The sequence below is a fragment of the Brachyhypopomus gauderio genome, chromosome 11 (genome assembly GCF_052324685.1).
Source record: "Brachyhypopomus gauderio isolate BG-103 chromosome 11, BGAUD_0.2, whole genome shotgun sequence".
NCBI classification, from domain to species: Eukaryota; Metazoa; Chordata; class Actinopteri; order Gymnotiformes; family Hypopomidae; genus Brachyhypopomus; species Brachyhypopomus gauderio.
In genome coordinates this window covers 11,824,283-11,850,530 of record NC_135221.1, presented here as the reverse complement: position 1 = coordinate 11,850,530, position 26,248 = coordinate 11,824,283, and the positions used below count along the sequence as shown (strand labels likewise).

Here is a 26,248-nt window from a genome sequence, read left to right as displayed (position 1 = left end):
GGAGCTCTTTCTCATTTTCGTCCTTCTGCCTCAAAGCGAACTTTTCCATGTTCGGAATACATATCATCTGGTCCGCAGGGCTTCGATTCCAGAAATTGTGCTTTCCATTGCCGTGGAAATGTGGGTGAATGGGCGAGTTGCAAAAAATGTAATTAAAACACCAATCAGCATGAAAGTCGATCTGATCAGAGTCGATCTGAAGACTGAAGTGCATGGTCTGGTCTGACATGCATCAGCCTTAAAGAAAAAGCAGAGATAGAGTATCTCAACATCTACTGTATGGAAGGAATTGTTCCTGGAGGCACAGCTCAGGTTGTGCCATGGCTGTGTTTTGGGATTTCTGTCCCTTGCATGTCTCCCTTTAAAATGTCTTTGTACAATGTGCATTTCTGAATAAAAATCTGTTTTTAACTTAATGTGAACTAAACCTCTCTTCTAGTCCTGAATGTTCAGTACCTCATGCGGATTCCATTTATGTTTGAGGGGTTCACAGCGGAAACTACAAGCCTTCTACTTCATATTATTTCCTGATATGATGGGGGCTTTGGCTAGCAGCCCAGGCAAATCAACAAAAGCTGAACACACATATTGTTTGTTGTTTATATTTCTTCAAGTTTTTTTTATTATTCTCATTAGGACTGATTTATAAATGGTGCAGAAATCATTGCACCAGTTTTTAGGTGGTGCTGAAATGTCGAATGCATGCAAAACACATGTGTAATGTGTGTCTAAGTGTAATATGATGCAGAAAAATTATGGTGATGATAAAATGATGACAGTAATATGCCAGACGAAATGAGGATGACATTTCACTCAATCTTTCACAGTATAGATGTTTCACTTTATCAGAGACCATATGCAAAGAAATGTGGAATTCTTCTTATAATTTGAATGAGCTACACTGGCTTATAACACAGTGGAAATGTGTCTGTTGATGAATGTGAAACATGACATGGGACTTTTACTTTGTTTTTTGGATCCATGAATGCTTGGTCTGAGCCTAGGTGTAGACCTGTATCCCATCATCCTTTGCACATGACCCGGCAGTTTCTCACGCTTGTGTGTAGAGGGGCGCCTCATGCAGCGATGTCTACACTGGCCTCTTAACCCACATCTCAGCAATTAGACTATAGCCCTGAAGCAGTGAGCGACCATCAGGAACAGATTGGTACAGCTAATTGTAAACCTAAATGAGTGTTCAAACACAACCACGGCTGGTCTGTCCCCAGTAAAGTCAGGGAGAATATTGCTGTCATTCAGGAAATAATGTTTCCGTACACAGGGAGTAAAATGTCAGGCGGGATCATAAACACATAAATGTGACAGCTTAAAGCTATAGCATATTGACCATTTTTGTTTTATTTCAAAAAAGAGCCAAATGACATGTAAAATGGTCAGTGATTACTGTATCTAGCTAAATGTCTGTAGATGAAGAACACATGCCATCATAACATCAGCAGGCTCACCATCTATTTGCATCCTCAATGCTGAGTGCAGAAATCATTCACCATCCCTCTGGGAACCTAAAAAGCCCCTAAAGAGAAATCATCTGCAATCATCTGCCCAAAGCTTAAACTCTGCAGCTCCCCTGGGAGGGTAATGCTGAATGTAAATTCTATGTCATTACTGGGTCGTTTAAAATCAAGCCTACATGCTTTTCATATTGCCATGTTCCAAAAAAGCGTACAGAAGGAGCTGGAAGTTCTCATCTGTAATGGGCCTTCTGAAGATTACAGCTCCTAAATAAATGTGCCATGATCCTTAAGTTCCTCTTTGCGTGGTGCCATAAAGCCTTGGTCCTCTAAAGCATTCGCTGGTAAAGTAGGAAATACATTCGGAAATTTTCAGAGAGATATGTCAAAATATTATTATTTTTTTTGACTGAACCAGTCAAAATAAATGCTGAAATATCAGCTTATTAATTATGACATGGGAATGTCATATGTGATTTTGCATGTGTGCTTGTGTGATTTTGTGTAAGGAGGAATGCCACCGGGAATGCCAAGATATGTTTTAACTACAATACAATAAGATACAATTTAAATACAATTTAAAATGCATAATTTACCTCAACCTATGATCACAGCCAAAGTTTTAAAGTCTTTTTTATTACACAGTTTCTTGTGTGGTGTTTGTTCTAAGGAGCCCGTGTGAGTTTGTTGTGACCCCATTAACCACTAACAGCAGTGCTGCCTATAGTAAATCTCCCAGGCCAACTGAAGGCTTTTGTTTTGCTCATAATTGTATGAGTACCATATAAAGTGGGAAGACAAACATAATGTTGAAGGAAATGGAGCCTGTATGTTGTATCTGTCCAACTAACTCCATCACACACTCTGACATGCCATGTCAGTTGTAAAAATATGTCATTAATCTGAAATGGAGCCCTGTCTTTACCTCCTCTTCAGTCCTTGTTGTGGCTAGACTCCCTTTTCTTCAGTGTGGAATTAGACCCAGTAGACACTGTTTCACACACAGGCCACTGTATGTCCAGGAACACAATTAGAAAATGATTGCACATAAAACCTTTACACATCTTAAACATTGTTCTTGCCATTGCTTAACACCTACTCATTAGTTGACATGTGGAAAGATTTATTTATTTATTTTTTGGGGGGGGGGGGGGGGGGTATCAAAGGAACCATACCAATGAGGAACCGTGGTGATGAGGAACTGTGGAGATGAGGGACTAGTGGTCGTTGCAGGTGCGAGGCAGGAAGCGAACGCTTTGTTCACGCCATATTGTTTTCTCTTTAAAATGTTTTCTGAGAGATTTATTAGACAGCTCTCTTTCAGGGTGAAAGCCAATATGATGTGAAACGATTCTAGTCAGTCTTTGGGGCTACTAAATCATACGTAAGCATGCACCGATGTATTCCCCTGCTGTTCCATTTCTACCCACTATGTCTGGCCAGGTATTCAGCTACATGATGATTGATGACAACAGAAACAGTTCTGACCCACACTGGCGTAGTGTGAGGCTGATGGGTCTTTAATAATACATCATCACCAAATCAAATGTTTATTTTCATATTGGGTTTTCTATTACACGGAACTGAAAAATAATGAATGTTTCACCTAGCAGGTCTTTTTGGCTTCTACCAACAGGTGAAAGGTTTTTTGGTCAAAAAGGCATGTGAATGGACATAGATCATTCTTCATGTATGAGTAATCTGTAATGTATGTCCTCTTTGGTATGGCACTGAGTGGTGTTTTAGTCACACTGGCTGTGTTCACAAGCTGTGTTCACTAACAATACCAAGGACAATGAAGAACAATGCATCTTACTTAGTTGCAAGAAAATCAGCTTCACTGTGGCAAATAAGGCATCTAGTAAATAGTTGAAGATCACGCTAATCAATAGACCTGATTAAATGAACAGGAATATTGTACCCAGCACTGAAGTCAGAGTACTGAACCCCCCGCACGGACCTCTATGACTTCAGCTAGCCGCTTGGAATAAAGGATTAGAGTATTAGAGTCTAAATGGTGACATCCTGCTCCTGTCTGCCTGTAGTTGGCAGTGCAGTAGAATCCACTACTTTACCTCTTCTATACTCCACCACTTCATCACTTCATCACTTCACTGCTTCACTACTTCACCACTCTACCACTTCACCACTTCACCACTTCACCACTTCATCACTTCATCACTTCACTGCTTCACTACTTCACCACTCTACCACTTCATCACTTCATCACTTCACTACTTCATCACTTCACCGCTTCACTACTTCACCACTTCATCACTTCACTACTTCACCACTTCACCACTTCATCACTCCACCACTTCATCACTCCACCACTTCATCACTTCACTACTTCATCACTTCACTGCTTCACTACTTCACCGCTTCACTACTTCACCACTCCACCACTTCATCACTTCACTACTTCACCACTTCACTACTTCACCACTTCATCACTCCACCACTTCATCACTTCACTACTTCACTGCTTCACTACTTCACCACTCTACCACTCTACCACTTCACCACTTCATCACTTCACCACTTCACTACTTCACCACTTCATCACTCCACCACTTCATCACTTCACTACTTCACTGCTTCACTACTTCACCACTCTACCACTTCATCACTTCACCACTTCATCACTTCACTACTTCACCACTCCACCACTTCATCACTTCACTACTTCACCATTTCAATACTTCCCCACTTCAGCGTTGACTCACATTACGGGAAAATTAGTCATTTTCTATTTAGGCTAGAAATAGTGACTCATGAAGGTGACAGAAAACCTTTTCCATTTAAATACTGTAATAGTAAGAGTCTGTGTGTAAGATGGGGTATTTGTGAGTGTGTGTGTGTGTGTGTGTGTGTGTGTGTGTGTGTGTGTGTGTGTGTACACACATGCGTCTGTGTGCTTTCCTGTATAGTAGGGATCCCACCAGAACTGGTAATCCCATAAATCATTTTACCCCATCACTGATCTTGGCTTTTGTTCATACTTTTGAGTCTGTTCAGTGCGCTGTGCTGCCTGGTCTGTGTTTTATGGAGCATCACACCACGGCATGAGTGTGTAATCAGTGAAAAAGGACCACCTGCACACTTGTCTGCTTACACTCAACTTGGCAGAGGGCCATACAGACCCCAATCGGCCATGCGAGTCACCCACGGCCCATTCACTGTGCTATACACAACATTGACACATTTAGGCAGAATGAAATTATGTAAAGCGGGTGATAGTACCGATTAGAGACCATGGTGCAACTCTACACGATAGATACAACTAGCAACTAACATGTCTGGGATTATTGGTAACCCATGTGATAATCATTATTTGCACACGTAAGACAGTAATGCCAGCAAAGCTTATAAATAAAGATTAAAATCTGAATTGTAAGATCTCTATCAACACCATTCACAAGCCAGATCAACCTGTGGTTCAACAAATATACCACCTGTTGCAGGAAGAACACTTCAACCCATTTATTTTCTGCTCATGAGATAAAAGGGTTTTGATAAAACAGGTTTTTACCAGTAAATTCCTTTTCCACTTATCAGAGTAAGACTGTAAGTTTTGCTGTTTGATTCAACCCGTAGTAGGCTTGTATAGGGCTGTCATATTAAACATGAAACTCCTATGGATTACACCTATGGGCTGCGAAATCTGCCCTTTGAAGTGATAGATTAAGACATCTGAACATCAGAGAAAAGACATCGGAGAAAGCATGATTCATTCAGCATACAGAATTTAACTTATCCATGACTGATTCTCAGGGATCTTGAAAATTCCCAATTCCTATTTTTCTAATTCTGTCTTCCACAAAGCATTATACTGCTGAAAATGTGGGCAATTCACCGTAACACAGAGTCAACAGAATAAGTTAAAGATGTCTTAAGTGATTCTGCCTCTGGGTGCATTTTGAGGTCATGTCAGTTTGAATAGGACTCGACCGGTCCCGGTTAAGCCGCCCACAAATATGGAAGGCCACATGTTTGCTCCTTAACCATTCTTCACTTTGAAGTTAAGATATGCCAGCAGCAAGCTCAGTATGAAGTATGAGAGATCATGTCTGACCTTCACAGAGTCACATTCTTGATATTTGAACATGGGAGGTCTTCATACTTCCTACTTCACTTACGATTCTTTGTATTCTTTTGTTTTCATACTGAAATCGAATCATAGCTTCACGCCTGTTAGTAAGTCTAAGAGGTCGGCTGAGAGGTCTCATTCTAACTTTGTTGTCATTGTTTGTATGTTTGTTTCATTGCATCAATGATTTTTTAACAAATAGAGTGATGTCAGATCATTAAAAAAGAACAAATAAATACTGTTTATATTCTGTTTAGATCAAATAACAAAATTATTTTTTTTACTTTGCAAATGAGAAATGCAGATAAGGTCATGTCACCTAAAATAATGGGGTGTATGAAAGTCTTTGAATGGAGTGTTTGTATGGAGTAAAGGCCTGGGGAAGAAATGTGATAGGTGCTTAGGGAGGAGGCCCCTGACGTTTGATGGGATGTATCTAGCTGAGTGTGTGTTTAAGCATGTTCTTAGCCCATCTTGCCTACCATTGACCACAGTAATGACCCTGGAATGGGGGTCTCTCTCCCCGCCCCCCAACATGTGGTGGAGACTGATCCCAGAGTTCGCCTTTCCCCCAAACACCGACACTTCCAGCGTCAACAAACATGTGGAAACGTTTCACCACAGGGCGGCTGGAGCAAGGAGTTGGTGGGTGGGGGGGACTGTTTATTTTGGGGTCGGGCGGAGTTAACACACTGTCTACGCCTGTACACTTATGTATGACCTAATGATGACACGGATGCATGTGCGCTCAGGACGAATCACGTGCACCTGCAGTGTGTTCTTCATCCATCCCTCAGCGTGGTTTGCGTGCTTTGCTTTTAGATTAACACAGAGGATTTGGGGGCAATGCTCCATTAATTTATTTTTGTAAGGATGGAATTTGCGTATAGAAGCAGTTTTGGGTTTATGTTTTTACATATTTACAAATGTACACTGCCCCACACCATTACACTGCCTCCACCAGGTTTCACAATTGGGATGATGTTTTGGTGATGATATGCTGGGATTTGTCTTCCCCACATACTTTCCTGTGTACATTTAACAAAAAGCGAATCTTTTCCAGCGCTGTGGACTACACTGTATCCAGATGCTTGGTAGCTCCTTTAGTGAGAGGTACAGATTTTTCTCCTCTGTTGTTATCTACCAGACCGTAGACTATAAACCTCTTAAGAATACTTTTCCAGCCCTTTCAGGTCTTTTGAGTCTTCCAAGGCACTGTTGAAATCTGTTTTGATTTGGTGATTCTGCATGCACACAGAATTCTGTGAAGATCAATTAATAACTGTAACCAAGTAAACCTGAAATCACTGTAACACAACTCCAATTGCACTGTTTTCAAAAGTTCTTGTCCTAGAGGTTCTTGTGCTTTTTAAAAAAAATGACAATTTATTTGTTAAAGCTACGACAGCTGAGAATGTTGTTTGTAGTCTGTGAAAGAAAATTATTTCAATTTACTTTGACATAGACCTTTAAAATCACTCCAGACTATTTAACAGGCTTCACCAACTTTTCACAAACTCACAACCCTTCACACATGCTGACAATCTAGTGACTGTTGCATTGCTATGCAAATTAATTTCCCCAAAACAATCCATTTGTTTATTGCTAAACTAGTTTATTTTTCTCTAGTTTGGCTAGTTATTTATGTTATGATTTTATTGCTTTCAATTACATAAATAATTAGAATAATTATTAAAATATTAGTCAAGAATGAAAAAAATGGATGTGATTTGCCTTGAAATTGTATTTCAGATATACAGCACAATGATAGTGTAACTTCAATGCTACAGTATAATGAGAATTGAATGAGAAGAATGCACCTCATCCCTTACCTGTAGTGGCACTGCTAGTCAGGGAAGTATATGCCATTAAGGCAACTGACTGAGATTTGCCACATAAGTGTTGAATCCCATTAAAGTATTGAGCCTTGTTTGCACAGTGAAACATCAATAAGGCCTTTCAACATATGTTGAAGACACAAACAAGGTTATAAATTCAGTTTCCCTTCGACTCATTGCTTTAAATCATCTCAGCAAACGGGAAGGGTGAAGAACACAGACTTTTTGTTCAGAACACGAGTATCATGTTCTGTGTTTTCATTCGGATGATTATTGCAAACAGTCGCTGGGCCTTACAAAGTGATGCCCAGACTGTCTCGCAGTAGGTGGAATTTAGCCTCATGTCTCCAGATCGTTTGGCTTTGGCTGTCACAGTAGCTAAATCAGCACAAGGCATGACTCTAGGAACCAGTGCGGTGTATGGGGCGATGGATGGTGTGGAGGAGACGGGTGGACAGAGGTTGGAACATAATGATACACTTAAGCCCCCCCACCCACATGCCTGCACAATAACTTACCGTAACACCATAACTTACCGTACCGCAAAAAACACTCGCAGTGTAGGCGGACGGTTAGATCTAGAGTCAAACTCACCAGATTTCTCACCAATGATATTATGAGCACCACTTTATTTTCTGATAAATATATATACATACTTAATGAGAAATATAGTATACAGGGGTGTGTGAACTAATAGTAGTTGTACTATACAGTACACAAGAATGACTATGACACACCCAAGAATATAGCACTCCATCCACACAGGCTTCGTGCTGGAATAGGTGTTGGCCCACAGTATTGAGTCATCACTACCTCAGTGCCGCCAGTGGTGTTTACGACTGTTGCTCAGGAAGGGCATCTCGGCCACCGGGGGGTATTTTTACCTACGTCGTGGGATTGAGGGGGAGGGGCTGTAAGACGATACTGCTTTGGAACCGCGGACCAGCGTAGCTGAAAGCTAAAGCCGTTTTCACTATGTGGGCAGAGTGGCAGCTCTCGTGTCATCGTACATGTACACCGGTACAAGCATAATTAACATTCCCAGAGGAGTCCAACGGACAGAGACCTTCAGAAATCAAAGGTCAAGCAGAGTGAGAATCAGGGCAGGGGACGAGACTGGGAAATCCAAGATGGGCAGTTCTGTGTGTTCCAAGTAGCAAACAAAAAGACTTTTTTCTTCAGGAGTGAGGCAAATAGAATTAGAAAAGCAATGGTCTTCAACACAAACTCAAACAAACAAACTCTTCGGTTGACCCTCCTGTTGATTGTGATATGAGAGCAGATAAAGCAATGAAGTGTACACTAGGAAAACCTGCTGAAGAAAAAGAACATACGTGCTTCTGGGCAAGTGTGGGGCTAATGTATGCCCACAGAGGCTGAGGGAGCTTAACGGTAAAGCCTACCTCCAGCTGTCCCCCGTCCCACTCTGGGAGGTGGGCGGAGCATGGAGCAGCAGGTGCCGATTAGCTCAGAACAATAACGATCATGCAAATGAAGGGGGCGTGAACAATCTGAGCACACATTGTCAGTATCCACATTTGCCTTTTCCTACCCCGACTCCACCCGCCCTCCCATTGCGAACGCAGGTATGGTTCTGATTTCACACTCCCGCACAGTGGAGAGGAGGAGGAGGAGAGGAGAGGAGAGGAGAGGAGAGGGAGGCCAGTTGATGGAACTGATTTAGCCCGGGTGAAAGATATGGGGTTGGGTAATCTGTTAACCAGAGAGACAAACGGGCAGCTCGGCTACTGATGGCAGCTGTCCGGGAGGCATTCTGGGTCTTGGTCTGATGCATTACACATAGAGACACAAAGCTATAAAACAATGTGTTTCTTTTGCTGTGTGTGTGTGTGTGTGTGTGTGTGTGTGTGTGTGTGTGTGTGTGTGTGTTGGAGAAATATTCACAGGCTTATAAATTTGGAGATTTCTTCAGCATGTAATTCATGTTGTAATATTAGTGAACAGTTAAGGCAGATTTGACTTTATCACAGTTTATCAATATTTACCACAGAATAATGCAGCCATTATTACCCGAGGAGCTGGCTGAGGTGTCTGGGGAGAGGGAGGTTTGGGTTTCCCTGCTCAGACTGCTACCTCCGCGACCCGGCTCCGGATAACCGGATATATATATATATACTAATACAATATTGGTTATACAGTAAATTATAAACTGAAAACTCAAAAAGTACTTTACTAAGAAGTTAGTGCTTAATCATTAGTACTTCAAGTACTTAATCATTGGTTCTTCAAGTACTTAATCACTAGTACTTCAATAAATTACATATTAAACAAATCCCCACTCACCCTCCTCCGGGCGATCTCTTTTTCCTTCATGTGTGGGACCTCTAGCAGAGATCTGGGAGTTTGGGGGACCTGTACAGTGTCTTAGCTGTTCCCAGGAGTGCACTCTTCTGGACGGAGAGCTCAGATGTTGTTCCTGGGGTCTGCAGGAGACGCTGTCCCAGTCTGGGGGTCATAGCCCCTAGTGCTCATTTTCCATCTCGTCTCAGCCCTCGTTTTTCTCCAGATTTTTTCGTGTTTCTTGTTCATGATGTTTCTGTCACATGGGACTGGAACATCTATCACTACGGCTCTCTTCTGCTGTTTGTCCATCACTACTATGTCCAGTTATTTAGTCAGTTTGTCTGGTGGATACATCTGCAGAGTGGCCCCTTAGGCAATGCAGCCTGCCTACCTCAGTAATGACGAGATATCAAGAGAGTGTCACACCAGCTCAGATGTTGCTTCATAAAACACATATATATACACACTACTCCTTACAAAGTTGGGGATATTTGGCTTTCGGGTGAAATTTATGAAAAACGTAAATGATTCATGCCACAGTGATATTATACCATGAAAGTGGGACATTTTTTTAGAAGCATGCAATGGCATGCAAGAAAGTCAATGTCAGTTGCATTGTTCATCAGGGTGGGATGTGACCAAAAACACCTGTTGTGAATTTTGAAATTTTACATACACATATATAGCAGTGTGTGTGTGAGTGTGTGTGTATGTATGTATATATATATATATATATATATATATATATATATATATATATATACATACACACACACACACAGAGCCCACTTGTGTGTAAATTCTGTCTGATAAAGTTCTAGTTTAATGGTATCTTTAGGATCTGACCTAATACACTAAAATAGATTTCTTCCATGGTTGTAAGTTGCTCGGGAAAAGAGCTTATGTTAAATGTTGTAAATGCAAAATGTATTTTTATGCTTAAACCTGTCAAGAGTGTCCTGGTTTTAGGTGCACTGAGGGTTTTACATCAGGGACTCGGTGTGCCGGCTGCCTGGATGTGTTGCTTTACTGCTCGCCTATAACACCGCATAATTGTTTCCTCTCAGGTCCTCCCGGAAAGCGTGGAAGAATGGGAAGAAGAGGAGATCCTGGTGAGTTTTAATCGCTCCATTTTCTGATTAACTCCACTCATCAAATGTCTCACTTTGAATCTTCAGTAAATATTTATACTTCTGTCAGACAGATTATGTTACACTTTGTGATGCATGATTCATCTTTTAAACACCATTTCAAGTCAATTAAGTATGAAGACGTAAGGATGGGAGTCAGATGGGAGTCATATATAGTCTTGTCTTCGACACTGACTAACATGTTTATAATGACAACCATCTTCACTGAAGTTATACAGTCGCTTCTTGATTTAGCTATGACATATTCAGAATTAGATACTGCACATGTGTGGGAGACCAGAGTTTATGTTGAGCAGGGCAAGGGGTGAGTCAATGAGACATTTATAACACAGGTACTAGAAGCAGTGTTGGAGGAACTGGTGAGAGGGTCCAGCAATTAATGGTGATGCATGGATTCATGTTGCCGTTTGAATGAACTTTAAAAAGTTCTACCAAGTTCTATTAGACCAGCTCAAGATCACAGTAACAACCCCTGTGCCACAGTTCACCAAACTGACTTCAGTTGCTGGTAGAGCATCTAGCTGGTGGAGAACATCTCACTGGGGGGAAGGGAAGGAGTTCCAGGGTTGCTACGGCGATACGCCTGGTTCTGCTTTGGGCAAGAAAGAGGAAATAGCCAAAAGCTGGAATACATTTTGCAGACGACTCAGCACCCAAGATTAGAGAAGTGACACGGCTCCGCGAGGGCTCGGCAAATAAAGATCTTAATCACGTCTTAGTAAATGTTCTGTGGTGTAGGGGAAGACGGGATGCAAACACACATACACCCCGGAGTCTCTGTTGTGCACCCTCTAGCTCCGTCCCATGTTGACATTTTGACTTGTGTTTTAATGCGAGCAGGATGGCAGGATAACCACTAATTGTAATCTGTGCAACATCAAAATTGGAAAGGGAAAGACAGATTTGGAAGTCTTAACACAAACCGAACACAGTATCAATGTAAACCTGCACAACTGACTCATTCATCCCTCCCTTCCTCTTTCCCTCTCTCTTTCTCTCTCCAAGTCTCTCTCCAAGTTTCACTCTCTCAATCTGTCTAGAGATACGCTGTCCTCTGTAGCAGTCACAACGTCTCGTCTCTGTTTATGTGAAAGTGGCGGGCTCTCTTATTAAGTTTTTGGGCATAAGGAAATATAAACTTCGCGTTTCATTCCGTAGCCCCAGATCTGTTGCCCTTGGGTAGAACATTAGGGGGACTCACGCTAGTTTGTCATACTTAGGATGTAATTTGTTCCTGCCTTTGGCCTAAAGAAAACTGTGACCCATGTTCAGGCAACATGCCTGTATCACTTCTATTACACTTAATCTCACAAAAAGAAGCTTGTTCACTCTTCTAACACTGGCTAGTGTTACCCTTATTGTACCAGGGCTCTACCAATATGTTCTATGTATTTGTATAAAATATTTTGCTGTTATTTATGCACGCTTTCTGGCAGTGACATTTTGGACACATTTTTTTTCTGGGGACACTTTTGAACAAATTAAGTGGCTTAAAAAAGGACTCTAATGCTAAGAAAAGTACTAGACATTTTGCTAACTGCAGGAGAAATCGCCTGTTCTGTTCTGATAGATCATCAGCTCAGTTCTCAGTACTAACTACATACATTAATTACCATTTGTGTTGTTTTTTTTTACAGGAACTCCAGTAAGTACCTCATTCTTGAATATCATTCTCTCTGTGATGACGAACATATCTTTGTAGTCTATGCTGTGGCAGAGGTAAGTGAATATCCAAAGTTTCAATGAGGCTCATCAAATTTAAGCAAACAGGTTCACCACAAGGCCTTAAAAGGTCATGTGCTGGGATCCGCTGCCAGTCTAAATTGTGAATGGTATCAGGAGATGATTATCAAGGAAGTTCACTTGTTCTTAATGAAGTATGAAGTCAGTCCAGATGTAAACATCAATGCTAGGTCATGCAGCACGTCTTAACATTTGTTTGTTGTGACCAGACACAATTGTGTATTTGCACTTTGGCTTTTAAAGTCTATTTTTGACTTTCTTGGGTGGTGCGTCCATGTAAAACACACACACTAGTGGTGTCTCTGAGACCACCAGCACGTGATGATGAGTGTTTAAGCCAGATGATCCAAACCCAGTGTACGGGTGGACAAAATAAGAGTGTCATGCTTTTCCAGCCTTAGCACCTAAATCAGCTACTATCCTAATGATCAGATATAGATCATTAGGTTCATTAGGACGCTAGATAGCAACGCTTTCATGAACTGAATCATGTGTAGGGTGCGGAGGGGAGAACACTGATCTGTACATTTGTGTGGCTCTAAAATGCCCCCTAATCTCTAGCTTTGTTTTACTTTTCTGTGCCATTCCAACTTGGTTATACTAAACATGGAAGAAATTGGTGGGCATGCAGTCACTTTTCTTCAAATCTTACTGCGATTGGTTCTGTTTTTAATTTAAACAGGGCAAAGCTGGACGAGATGGATACCCGGTAAATTTCGTTTAAAATTTCCTTTCCTTTATGTGTTCTTAATCTGCCACCAAGGAGCTACTCTCTATCTCCTTCAACAGTCTATTTTCACATTCTTCCCGCCCCTGTACTTTCTGCTTTAACTACTTTCCCAGAGTCTACTTTTTCTGTAGTTTGACAAAGTATACAAAGTATTTATAAAGTTTTCTAAAGTAAATCAAATCCACCTGTACTTACAGTGGTACATCAGATGCAAATGTCGCCAAAGTTTAATGTCAAAATACCTGTAAACTAACAACAAAGTCTCTTGTGGATTACAAAGGCCTCAGAACAGTCACACTAATAGCTGTAATCGACTTTCTTGTGCATTACTGCTGCCACATACATCTCTTAAACCAGTCCTCCCTTTATCGGGATACTTCACTTTACTAACGCAACACATTAAAATAAATAATCAGTCAGTTATCTTGATTGTGTAGCGAGTTAGATTAGATTGCGCCACTAAATCAACACTTTGCGAGACAAATAGCTGAGGCGACTTTTAACGAGGCAACTGTTTTTTCTTAAGAGCCACACACGCACTGCACCATCAGTGAGGACAAAAAAGTAAGCCAAGTAATTTCTTACGGGAATCTTTTTATATAATAATCTGTTTTAAATTCTTTCGTATCTCTTTCCCCTTACATCACAGTCAAGCTACGCTTGGCAACGGTTTGCAGTTGTTTGCTCGTGAGTACAGTTAGCTGGCGAAATTGGAGCGGCCCTCGTCGCATTCTGTATGTGTATGATAATGGTGTAATGCCCTCTAGTGGCTCTCGGAAGATCAGCAAGAAGCGCCATAATGAGACAGCGGTTAAGCAGTTCTGCTGATGTTGCGGCACGTTTGTGGTTAATTTGCTTTTAGTCATGAAGTGGATAACACGAGTCCCTGTTGTGTTTAATTCCTGACTAAGTTATTTACTGTCTAGATGATCTCATAAGTGGTCTGGTCTTGCTGGTCTCATGAGTTATTATGCCCTGGAGGGGAGTTGTGTGTGAATGTGAATGTGTTCAATAGGTTTCTTGAGAGATCTACCACAAATCTAGCACAAGCTCAGTCAGCAGAGATTGAAAGAGATTTAAAGAAAGAGATGGAGAGAAAGAGATTGTGCTGACAAAATGAACGATAATTACAAATCCAACCTTATCTCTTTAACTGCTCTACTTGGCTTTGCGTCTGAGCATCTGTCTTAGGTGCAGTGAATGGCTGTAATCTGTGTGTGAGAATGAGACTAGTTTAGCGTGTTGTTTTTTCAGTAATATCCCTTAGCAGGTAATCATCAGTCTGGCACTGCCTCACCCTAGTACAGACTATTAGTGTTTGTCATGGGGCATTTATGTTGTGCGGGCTCCCCAGGCTTGAGATTACAATGTGCCTTACTCTCTTTCCTGCCGGGAAATACCTCCTGCTAATTACAGACAGGTGTGTGTGTGTGTGTGTGTGTGTGTGTGTGTGTGTGTGTGTGTGTGTGTGTGTGTGTGTGTGTGTGTGTGTGTGTGATTTTACGTGTGCCCACTGCACACATGCGAGTGAGTGTATGCGCACAAGGGTGTGTGTTTGTGAGTGTGTGTGTGTGTGTGTGTGTGTGTGTTCATGTGTGTGTGCATGCTCACTGATTTCTGCTAAACATCATTCTAATCCTGACCTGCTCCTCACTGTACTGTGTGTCAGAGTGAATCAAGTGTCAGCTTCCTCCATGTCATGAATCCATGACGAGGGTTACAGTGTGGCACAGACAGTCCGCTGCAGTCTCTCTCTCTGGGGTCTCTGGAGTCCCTGTCATGTGGTGTCTCTGTCTCTGCCAGCTCTTGTTTCTCTGGAACAGATCGACAGATCTTGACCAGTCTGTCCCCAAAGCAGTGTGGGCCACATGTTTGTAATTTCTCTTTCTTCTTTCAACATTCTTCCTCTTCAAATAAATTTGATTCAATATTTATATTAAACCATTTAGAGTGCAGTCCAATATACTCCCCAAGTTATGTAATTCACTTCAAATGCTGGCCAGAAAGTGAAATGCGTGCGAGAGAACAGGAGTTGTGTATAGCTTAGTAAGGGCTGTCAGTAACAGCAGATGAATGAGCATCATGACGGAACATCTGATGTCAAAACATTTGCCATTGAAGCATGATGATGAGGTCACAGGTACGGCAAGCCACACGGCCACAGTGAGCCGCTGCATGTGCACATGTGTCTTATTGTGTCTGTTTATCTGTGGGTGGGTTGTTGGGTAGAGTGTGTGTGTCCTGGGGAGGGTGTAGTTCCTGGAGAGTTTGTGTCTCTGGCAGAGGAGGAAGTTGCATAATACTTGTAATGATGACCACCACTGGACCCATTCATGCAGTGCCCACATGCTATTCACTCTCATTAGGGCCCTTGCTTGAATTAGTGCTACAATAAACAGACTGCAGTGCATACGTACAAAGCCCCATAAAACAATACAGGACTCCCACAGACGTCATATATACCCACCTGCGTCCATCTTTCTGTGTTTCAGGCTCTCAGAACAACAAGCTTTCACTTTCAAACAGTCCATGTGGAGCTTGACTGAAAAAGGTAAACGTATTGGAGAAAGGAGGGTGATGGGGAGAGAGGGAAAGAGAGGGAGGAAGAGAGGGAAAGAGAGGGAGTGAGGGAAAGAGAGGGAGGGAGGGAGTATTGCTGCATCTCAGTGCATCTTGTAATGTTCCAATTGATTGGTGGAATTATTCTGTTGACACATTGGTGGAATTACACTGTTTTCCTCGATCACTTTATTAAATCTATTAAGCATCTTTTTGGAAATAATTTGGCTCACATTTTATGATAAATATATGTAATTGTAGTATGACATGACAAGATGTGCTTTAAGCTTTAAATATGCTTATATTTGTGCTTTTAATGGGATAAGCATAAACTGACTGATTCCATTAAAAACACAGGAGCATTTCTTTTGAAAGGATCCTTTGAGAGTGAGCTGTTGTGCACTGCCCACCACAGATCAAAAACTAACCCTGACATGATTAAATTTGGTTCCGCTTTCTGAAGTTTTTTTTTTTTTTTATCTCACAAGATACCAAATAAAATTTTAGGTGAAATGAATGTTATGTATCATGAATCATTTTCATGTATTTTGATTAATGATTCTTCCCTTGGGGGTAAAAGTGACATTGACAAATCAGGGACTTTGTGGGCATTAGATCCAGACGCCTGGTCCCCTGGTGTCCCACTCGTCTCTCTGTCACCATGAAGTCCACGGTGGTGAGTGTGGGTGTTGGCTTCAAACAGACAGGGCTCATTCACCTTCCCCCACATTTAGTAAAAGGGACCAGTAAATAAATCTTGTGTGTAAAAACAGATGTGTATTAGCTCCCATCACGTAGGAGTTCCAGTTCTGTGCCCAGTGTTTTGTAGTGTTTTAAATTCTTTCTCAGGCATTTCATACACCATTACCAGTTCAGGCAGAAGTAGTGAGGTCCAGTGAAGTTTTGGAGCCAGTCTGAAAGCTGACGTGCCACTACTGTACTACTGAGGCCACTAAGAGATTTCAGAACAATTGGACCCTCCCTCACAGTGGCCCCTGTTCCCTGGAATAAATTTGAAATGCATTATGGGGGAGATAACATTGAATGTACACAGAATGCAGCAGACAGAATAGCCATAATTACACTTCCTCACTCAGCACATAAGCTTAAACCAGTCATTTGAATCCTCCATGTTGTCTCTGTGGAAGATGTGTGGTGAACATGACTTTATACGTTCTTTTTGTTATTTTTTTCCCCTTTGTTTTTGGTCTGGTCAGACCTAGAAGGGGGAGATGCCTTAGCTGTGGAGATGAGAAATATGTGAAGATTTGACCCTAGTGTGTATAAACAATGAACCAACAGCAGGACTCCAGCTAGAACACTGATGTGCATGCAACTGTTAAAAGACGGAGCCCACTCCCTTTCTAGCACCTTTGAAGTTTTCTGAAATGTTTGATTGTGTTTTTTGGTTATTAAAACAACATTTTGATGATTGTTAGCACTATACCCAGATGTGTGTCATATATACATACATGTACATGTATATGTTACGGGCCACACACTGGCTGGCAGTTGCACAAGAGATAAAGAGATGCATGAAAATGCAATAGACAAATGCATCAGTGTGCTATTGAGCTGACCTGCGGCTATGTTGGTAAAATATGGTGTCAGTGTGGAATGCACAGATTATTTTTGGTTCTTCATTTACGTCTGATGGTTCAGTGGAAGAAAAGGTAAACAGTTCTTCTTCAACCTTGCATCAAACGTGGCGGTTTTAGCATCACACATTAGAAAGTGTTCAAGGGTGAGCATGCTTCTCCAAACATAACCGATGGTCCGCCCCATTTTGGGTGAAGATTCAGATGTACTAGTGTGTGCCCTGAAGGCTGGCCAGTAGCAGAGATAATCACTGAAGTTTAGCTGCACGGGTCACCGCGAGCTGGGCACCATAAATCAGGCCGCATTTCTGGGCTCGAGATTCATTTGTCTCTGTTTGCCGATGACCACTGTGACCTCAGTGTGCACGCCACGTCTCGTCATGATGACTAGTCACTGGGGAGATCAGGCTCCCTAAATGTTCCCAGATGGAATCCTTGCACACCCAGAGAAAAAATGTTTCACCCACACATCCTTACCAAAGCTCAAGCCACCTACAGATCCCCTTGGCTCTGTGTTAAGGTACTTACAAATCCCCCCCACTAAGACACATCCATCCTCAAGACAACACACCTTCTGTCTATTTTGTCCTCAGGATCAGATAAAAAACACACATATGTATCATTTATATTACATTTGGCTGACACCCAGAGCAGTTTACATATATTTAAAGGTATGACCTTGTGTGTTTTCCTTGAGTACAGAACCCACAACCTTTGTGTTGCTGTCAGCATGTTGTACCTGCTCATTATATTATGCTAGTTGAAGTGCATTCTGGTGGCAAACACTGATGGAAAACATAAATTACTGGAAGCTAGCCAAGAGTGTGCAATCCACACTTCCCCTGTTTTTTTTTTCTTTTGCCACTTTTCCTTATGTAATAGTGACTTTTTTATTTCCGAGCTATGTTTTATCCTGTTTTTCCCTCACCATCTTTAATCTGCCCTTCGCGTAACAGGAACAGAGGAACAGGTCCAACACATCAGAACCATAAAATGAGGTTTATGCTCCCATTCTGCTCTCTCCATTTTATTTTTTCCTACCTTCTCGAAAAAAGAAAGAAACCATATCCATAGAGCGCTCATTTCCGATACCCGAGAGGTCATGTCTCAAGGGCCTTGTGAAGTTTCATGAGATCTCCCATTCAATAATGACCATTGTATAAATATGGACCACATAGGTCAAGGGTCGTCTCCATTATGCTTTGCCTGCATCACAACGTGTAGTTGTAGTTCATTGGTCCACAAAGGGGGTGTTTCTTTCTGATGAATTTCTCATGTTTTGATAGCGTAGTGAAAATTGTGAGCACATGTTTTTGCTTCTTTCATGATAGTGCAGCATTTTTGTTCAAGAAAGTGTATACTTGCTACTGAGGAACAAGTCAAGGACAGAAAACCAGTCTGTTTTCTGTCAGACACGTTACGGTTTCCTTGCTAGTAGGTGGCCCTCCGACACACACTTTACACTTTTATGTGCAACTTGAAGAGTGACTTCATACTATGTTAAGAGTGAGATCCTGTTCCTTTGTTTTCTTCCCCTTCTCCTGTCATCTTTATGATTTACTCACCCCACACCTCCTTTTCCAGTCTTACTGAAATCATTCTGCCCTTTGTTCTTTAGAACTTCTTTTTGGTGAAGCTTCCAGTTTTAATCATTCATTTTCTTCTGTGCTTTCTATACAGGGACCACTTGGCATGGATGGTAAACCTGTGAGTATCGAACCTCAGCATTGACTGACAGCTGGAAGCCATGTGTGCACATGTGATGCAGTGAGCACTTTTAGACATTAGCTGTTTATTAGCAGTTTAAAGGTCCGTAGGAGAGGCTTCCGATTCAGATTATGTTCTTTTAAAGTTCTATTCTGCTCCACGAGATCAGACGTGGTCAGAAGCTGAGTGGCTGCTAGGTGGATATATTTGACACAGGTACGACTATGCCTGGTTGGAGGGAGTATGTGACATAATTATACTAGGGTCGTAAATACTGGTGCGCTAGCATTGCACCAGTGTGTTTGAAGAGGTTCAGTTTAAGATTGTTACTTTAGGTTCCTATAGTATATATAGGGAGGATAATGACAAGCCACTGTATGATAAGAATTGTCCATTAATGTTGGTATTTCTCTTATTTTCCTCTGCCTCTGTACGATGATGCGTTTAACCAAAGGGTCCTGCAGGACCTAAGGGAAGCCAGGTAATTTGCACGTCTCTGCCAGTCTTCTCTTTGAACCTGGAGTGCTAATTTGACACGTGTGCCTCATTGCATGTGATAGTTTGATTTACTTATACCTTTGCGCTGTGTGCATTTGACAGCCAATTTACAGTAGCAGTCTCTACATCCATCTGTTAGCTGTTACCTCCTGCTGGGTAAATAGGAAACTTCAGGTTTAATGCTTGTATGGAGACGGGGGATAAAAAAAACAACTTATTTGGCTTTCCTCACTAAAATAGCTAGAAGAGTCAAAGACCACAAATTCCTAATCTCCATCCATCCAGTCACAAATGTGATCGAGTTGGATTAAGAAACTCCTAACCCTTCCAGTGTTTCCAGTGTCATATTCTCAAGGTCCTGCTCTCTCTCTCAATGCCAAAAGAAACCCATTCACACATAGACATGTAAACCACTTTGGAAATCTAAACTACTCAGAGACGTTTTTGAGAAAACATGTCCCCCAAGCGTTCTAAATCTGTCATATTCTGAAACATGTGGGGAAAAAATCAGTCAGTTCACAGTCAATTCCATGCGTCCATGAATCTCAGATAGGTGTGATTCTCTATGGAGGTTGGAGCTAACCTCAGAGCTTTCACTGTGTGAAGAGGCACACTTAAGTTCACCTGTAGCTTCACATATCCTTGGCCCAGAACCTGTTCAGACTCTAAGGTGTTTACTGAACTGAATGCTATGTCTTTGCTGTCTGATAACCATTGACATTCTCATAGAGACATGGTCTGGTGAAATGAAGATGCCTCCCATTGTTCTTACTAGAGATTCCTCCCTCTTAATGGTTTCAGAACACTTGTTTCTCTTTTGTACTTTAACAGAAAGTGATGTAGTTACTGCGTTTGTTTCTTCTGTTTGATGTGACGTTCTGTACAGAAAGGTAACAGAACAAAATTAACAAATGTCATATATTCTCCCCTCTCTCTTCTTCTTAGGGTCCAGCTGGACCAAAAGGAGATAAGGTAACCCAGCACAAATAATGGGCCCTCAGCACACCCCACACATGTGCAGCACCGACCCATAAGCACACACGTCTCCTCTGATCAGCACGCCGAGAGCTACGTTACCCTCATATTCTTCGTTTAGCTCCTTCACGACTTTGCCCCCCCCCCATGTGTTATTCCCAAACGTCTCACAGCAACCCCCCTGTGTTTGTTCCGTTTCACTGCGTGGACACAAACACTGGGATAACGTGCGTTGGATCACGTTGCAACCAGTTGGTAAACAAGAGCCGTTCTGGGATATTCTCATTGATTTCGGGATCATTGGTGAAGGCCATGTGTAAACAAGGGAGCATGAGCAGTTGTGCTCAGAGTTGCTTTGTCAGACTCATTGGGAACAGAACGAGGCCGGTCCTTAACTCTTCAAAATGGCTTAGCTGACATTTATTTGCAAAAGTTTAGCATATTTCTCCTCTTTTTCACACATTTATAACTATTAAGAACTAATTAAGGCTAATTAACAACTTGCTCTTGGGCATCATTACCTTGAAAACACTTGCAAATGTTGATGTGTTTAGCCAAAGCTGACAGAGGCAGCTCCATGAGAGAAAATATCTGCTAAAGTGAAGGTATTTCCTATTACTACAATGATGTTCATAATCATTGTATGTGTTTTTCTTTCGTAAGGGTGACCAAGGGGAGACTGGACCAAGGGTAAGTGATCAGTGTGATCATTCATCATGTCCCACACACACACACACACACACACACACACACACACACACCTTTGTATGTAAAGAGATGTAGTGAAAAGTAATAGTTCTTACAATGCTGGGATCAAGGGCATTCCACTCTGTCTTCATCTTTTTTTCCTTTGTACGTCTTTGTCTCTTCCAAAACAAATTCATTCATATACATTCAGACGCAGTGTTGAATTACAATAATGAATAAAAACCATAGCAACCCGGTTCCAGGCCATTCAGTCGTATGACTATAGCAGGAGTAAGTAGTCTTGACACAAAGCATTGGGCTCAGTAACTGAAAAGTATGTATGTGGTGTGTGTGCGTGTGTGTGTTTGTGTGTGCTTATCTAGGTTTCACTGTAGCCTAGTGTGTATGTGTGACAGGGCAGAATGAATCACAGATTCAGTTTTGATGTAAATTCCTATTTATAATTGGGTCCAGTTAGAATTCAGTTATATGTATAAAATGTAAAGTCCTTAGCCAAAAACAACCCTTTGTATCTGTCTTTTGTCTTTTGCAGAGGATGTTGTATAGTGTCTGTGCTGCTATATCATTATTCTGTCATGCTCTTCCTTTTGTTGTTTTATGATTTCTAACATATCAGTGTTTCTAAATGTTTCTAAATGCATAAATCACTGTAACCAGAAAATATGACATTTGGTAGCTCTACATGGATACATTGCGATGAGAAAGGACCATAACGTGGGCACTGAAATGCTTATGGGAGTCCTTCCAATGATGGGCACTGTGTTCACCTTTTCTCTGATTTAGGCCACTCATGCAGGTCTGCAAAGTAATCAGATACTGATCAAGGTTTGTCCCTCCTCAGCCTCCATATCTTTGGCTGAATAGACGCTGCTCCAGAAAGTCACCTCTTTTCCTCCTCTGCTTTCCTGTTGACCAAAGTCCGGATCGTTTGCTGGATCTTCTCCATCTGTCTCCATCTGTGTCCCTCTGTTCTCTCAACGCTGCGCTCTTCTGTCTCCTCTCTCCTGCCATGTCCTCATTTCTCGGGCCGCCGGCTTGTCTCTGACCACTCAGATGGTCTTCCCTCGCTATGACCACAGCTTCATCTCTGCCGACCAGCCCAGCTTCCAGAGGCGTATGCTGAAGGTAGCAGGAGCACGAGGCATGGTCCTTCGCTTCAGAACGTGTGGCTGTCTGCCACGCCACCTCTGCACAGCATGCACCGCCATTATGGATGTGTTTTGTGCTGTAGCTGTGTGGCTGTCAGTAAAGGCTTGGAAATAGTCGCTGGATATGCGTTTAGTGCTGTGCTGAGGCTTTTTAGAGCTCTGACTAGCAGTAAATGCTAACAGTACATGCAGGCATGGCATGCTTCCCTAGCAGTTTCCATAATCATGGCTAAAGCAGGTTAGCTTTACGAAACAGAAGCGATTTAGGAGGAAGCAGCTCTTGTTTACAAAACATAAGAATTTATTCAAAACAACATTTAAAGTTGGCTTTAACACTTTTCTTACAACTCCACAGACATCCAATCCAGTAAAATCACTCTCCAGCAATGCTGTACCTATGAATGCATTGTAAAATCAGTTTGGAAGCACTTCACCCCTAGTAAACTGTGGCCAAGAGCTAAATTACTGCCGGCAACTACTACAGGCCTTTACAGCAGACACAAGAGAAACGTCTGTTCCTGTGTGAATTCTGTGTGAATTACTCTTTGACTCGCCTCAGGATGGGTCATCACATGCTCATTCTGTTATCATCACCAGGGTGACCAAGGACAGGCCGGCCCCCCAGGCCCTCCCGGCCCCCCAGGTGCTCCAGGGCCCAGAGGGCCTCCTGGGAACACTGGGAAGGATGGACCTCGAGGTGCCCCTGGAGAGCCTGTAAGACTTTCTGATTTATTTATTTCTATCAAGTTGTTTTATTCATCTACAAACATTTTTTTTTGCATGTGCTTTAAAGCTCTGTCAAATAAGGGGGAAAAAAATCAACTCTAAACACCTTGAAGTGGTGTGATATTTAGGCAAAAACGGAGCAACATGGAAAGTTTTCTTGCTATCCTGTTTAAAGATTGTTTATAGGAAACAAAATTTTCTCATGACAGTAGCAGAAAACACTTCCTCTCGTCCCTCTACGGCACCCCAAGTGCACTTACACTTTTACCAGAGCGTGCTGGATTTTACTCTTACGTCCGTGACATTTACAGCGTCCTGGATTGGTCCCTGGCTTGGTCCCTGGCTTTCTCTCTCTCTCTCTCTCTCTCTCTCTCTCTCGTAAATGTTAAGTGCCACGAGGTTAAACACATCAAGAGAGTCCTGCTGTCACTACAAGGAGCTGGCCCTTCAGCGCTATTGACCGAGAGGGCTGAACAGAGGGCAAACTCAGTTCATCAAATTTTCTTCCCATCTGGGGTCCCCAGACCACAGCCTGTGCTGAATATGCAACGTGGCATATCAAAAACTAGACAAAAACAAAAAGACTGGCAAAGAAAGACTGAAAATAGGGATATTCTGAAGATGGGGACAGATATACATTTTCTAAGGCCTCACCCCAGAGCGTCCAGGGTCAGCTGCGGTAGAGAGGCAGGACGCCCAGGTCTTCCTGTGCCTTTGGAGAGGCAGCGACCGCCACAGGACTGGGCCCTTTGCGTGGTGCCAGATGAGGTCTGAACCAGTGCGTGGTTGGTCTATGAAGAGCTAAACTGAGACTGTGGGAAAATGGAAATGCTTCTGTGGTAGTGAGCAGCTGGCATGAGGAGCAGCTCAGCGCTCACACGACGGACAGATTGACATCTGAATCTCCGGAAACGGTCATATATTTCCAGTCATCAGATAACAGCTTTTCAGATATATTTCTGTCATAAAACCATGTGAGTGATTATAGACAGAGCAGTCAAAGTGCATGATTATGATGATATTTAGTGCTGCTGTGGCGGGTCTCAAAGGGGCAACTTCTGGTAGTTTATATATCATAGATATATCACAATGCGTTGATGTCTGCTGATGCTTTAGATAAAACTACCTGCTTATTTGCAACTGTGAGTGTGCAAATGCAATGTTTTTAAAATGCAAATATATTTTGAAATATAAATGTAGAGTCACGCCCCCCAAAATTTATGCACTGCAGATGAGAAGCAAAATGCCACAGTTTGCTGCACTGTGCACCTTTAACCACTCAGCCTGTTCTTAAAATTGATGGATAAATGGATAAAGGAAAGAAGAAACTTGGAAACAACATTTCTGCAATCTCTCCATCTTGAACACAGATGTTTCAGAAGAGGTGAAAAAGCACCACCTCCTTATCATTCCCTCTGCCTGTGGTGTTATGGGACTTTCCCCCCAAACCCCCAGATTAGACAAATATGGGCAGATGAGGTGAAGACAAGATAATGGATGTTGTGTGACATCAAAGTCCAGCTCATGGAAGAGTGATTCTGCCTTTCTTTGGAGCTGCCTCTGAATGTTTATCATGAGTCACTGGGAAAACTCATTTGTGCTGGGTAAAGACCAGTGTCTTTGATAGCTCATATCATTGTGAGGAGGTCCAGCAATGGCCCCACTGTTGAACAAACATGTACGTACAGTTTATTTAAGTCTAGCACACAAACGAACACAGTGAGGGTGATCTGCACCCTGTAAAGATTAACTGCACCCAGTAAGGGTTAACTGCACCCAGTAAGGGTGAACTCCACACTGGAAGGGTTAACTGCACACTGTAGTTATTAATTAAACACTGTTTTGCTGTGTGAGCACATATGGGGGAGAAAAAGACTTCTTGTCGATAACAAAACAATGCATATGCAAAACATACATAAGTAAATATTCATGACTTCCCGCACTGAGTTTGAACATATAACATTCTAATGGTGGCTACATGGCCCGCGGTCTACTGTTAACACGGCCCTCACTCGTCAAGGTGCCCCTCTCTCACTGAGTCTCAAAGACTCTTCAGCTTTGATCAGTCAGCTCCCTTTTGTTTTCACTTAAATTAATATTACATAGGCTGTTTGCCAAAGGCTCGTTTTGTCTTACAAACCATGAGATTTTCAGGCTCTACCTCATCAAGATGGCTGCCTTCTGGTTGCAAGATGAAATAAATCAGTGGACTCACATGATGGGGGTGGTAGACTGCTTAAAAGTTCCCATCCATCATTAAAAGGTTGACCTCATAAATGACTGTTACAAGACAAAGTGAAGCGCTGACCTCTTGTGGATGAATAGAAAATACATATCTCTATACTTGAAGTTTTAAAAATGGTGTATGTGCATTATCACATGAATGATTAGCCCATCATTGCTGTGTGTTTCTGACATCAGAGCATTTCAAGCTACAATTCTGAAGCTACCTTATAATATTTAAAACATATTTTTCCTTTAAGTAAATCTCTCTCTCTCTCTCTCTCTCTCTCTCTCTCTCTCTCTCTCTCTCCTTAGGGTACCCCTGGACATGATGGAATGGAGGTTGGTGCTCAAGCTTTTGTTTATGTAGAAAGATCACCACTATCAGCTGACTATCAGTCATTCAAAACACTCTCTGTCTTTCCTCCTCAGGGAACCAGAGGATTACCAGGAGATCCGGTAATTCATATACAAATCTGCCTGTACTTAAAACAATTGTTTAGCTTTGGGTTTAAGGATGAGTGTGACTTTGATGTGTGTTTAATCTTTCAGTAACATTCAGTGAATGTGTCTTGCAAGTCAAGGCCATTTATAGTACTGTTTATGTGACTGAGAAAATCTGAAGTTTTCTACATGATATTCTCAAAAACAACACTGATTGATAATGATCACGTTCCATGTACTCATTTGTGCACTGGTGATAAACACAATGCTTTTATTTTAGAAGTGGCCCTCATATCAATTAGTAGGATGTAGAGTGTGCTTCAGTGGGTTCATG

At 42.0% G+C, this 26,248-nt stretch overlaps 1 protein-coding gene across 2 annotated transcripts in view; it reads left to right on the top strand.

The window, feature by feature from the left end:
• col23a1a (collagen type XXIII alpha 1 chain a) overlaps positions 1-26,248 on the top strand; it is an 82,352-nt gene that overhangs the window by 47,357 nt on the left and 8,747 nt on the right. Inside the window, exons 3-12 of one of the 2 annotated variants that reach the window (XM_077021937.1) lie at positions 10,772-10,816; positions 12,493-12,500; positions 19,166-19,192; positions 19,647-19,673; positions 20,636-20,662; positions 21,329-21,355; positions 22,427-22,498; positions 23,119-23,235; positions 25,786-25,812; positions 25,903-25,929. In XM_077021937.1, coding sequence (XP_076878052.1) covers positions 10,772-10,816; positions 12,493-12,500; positions 19,166-19,192; positions 19,647-19,673; positions 20,636-20,662; positions 21,329-21,355; positions 22,427-22,498; positions 23,119-23,235; positions 25,786-25,812; positions 25,903-25,929 — 404 coding nt within the window. Of the gene's footprint in view, positions 1-10,771; positions 10,817-12,492; positions 12,501-13,385; positions 15,880-19,165; positions 19,193-19,646; positions 19,674-20,635; positions 20,663-21,328; positions 21,356-22,426; positions 22,499-23,118; positions 23,236-25,785; positions 25,813-25,902; positions 25,930-26,248 lie in introns of those variants that run through there. The other variant, XM_077021936.1, reaches the window with a different exon arrangement.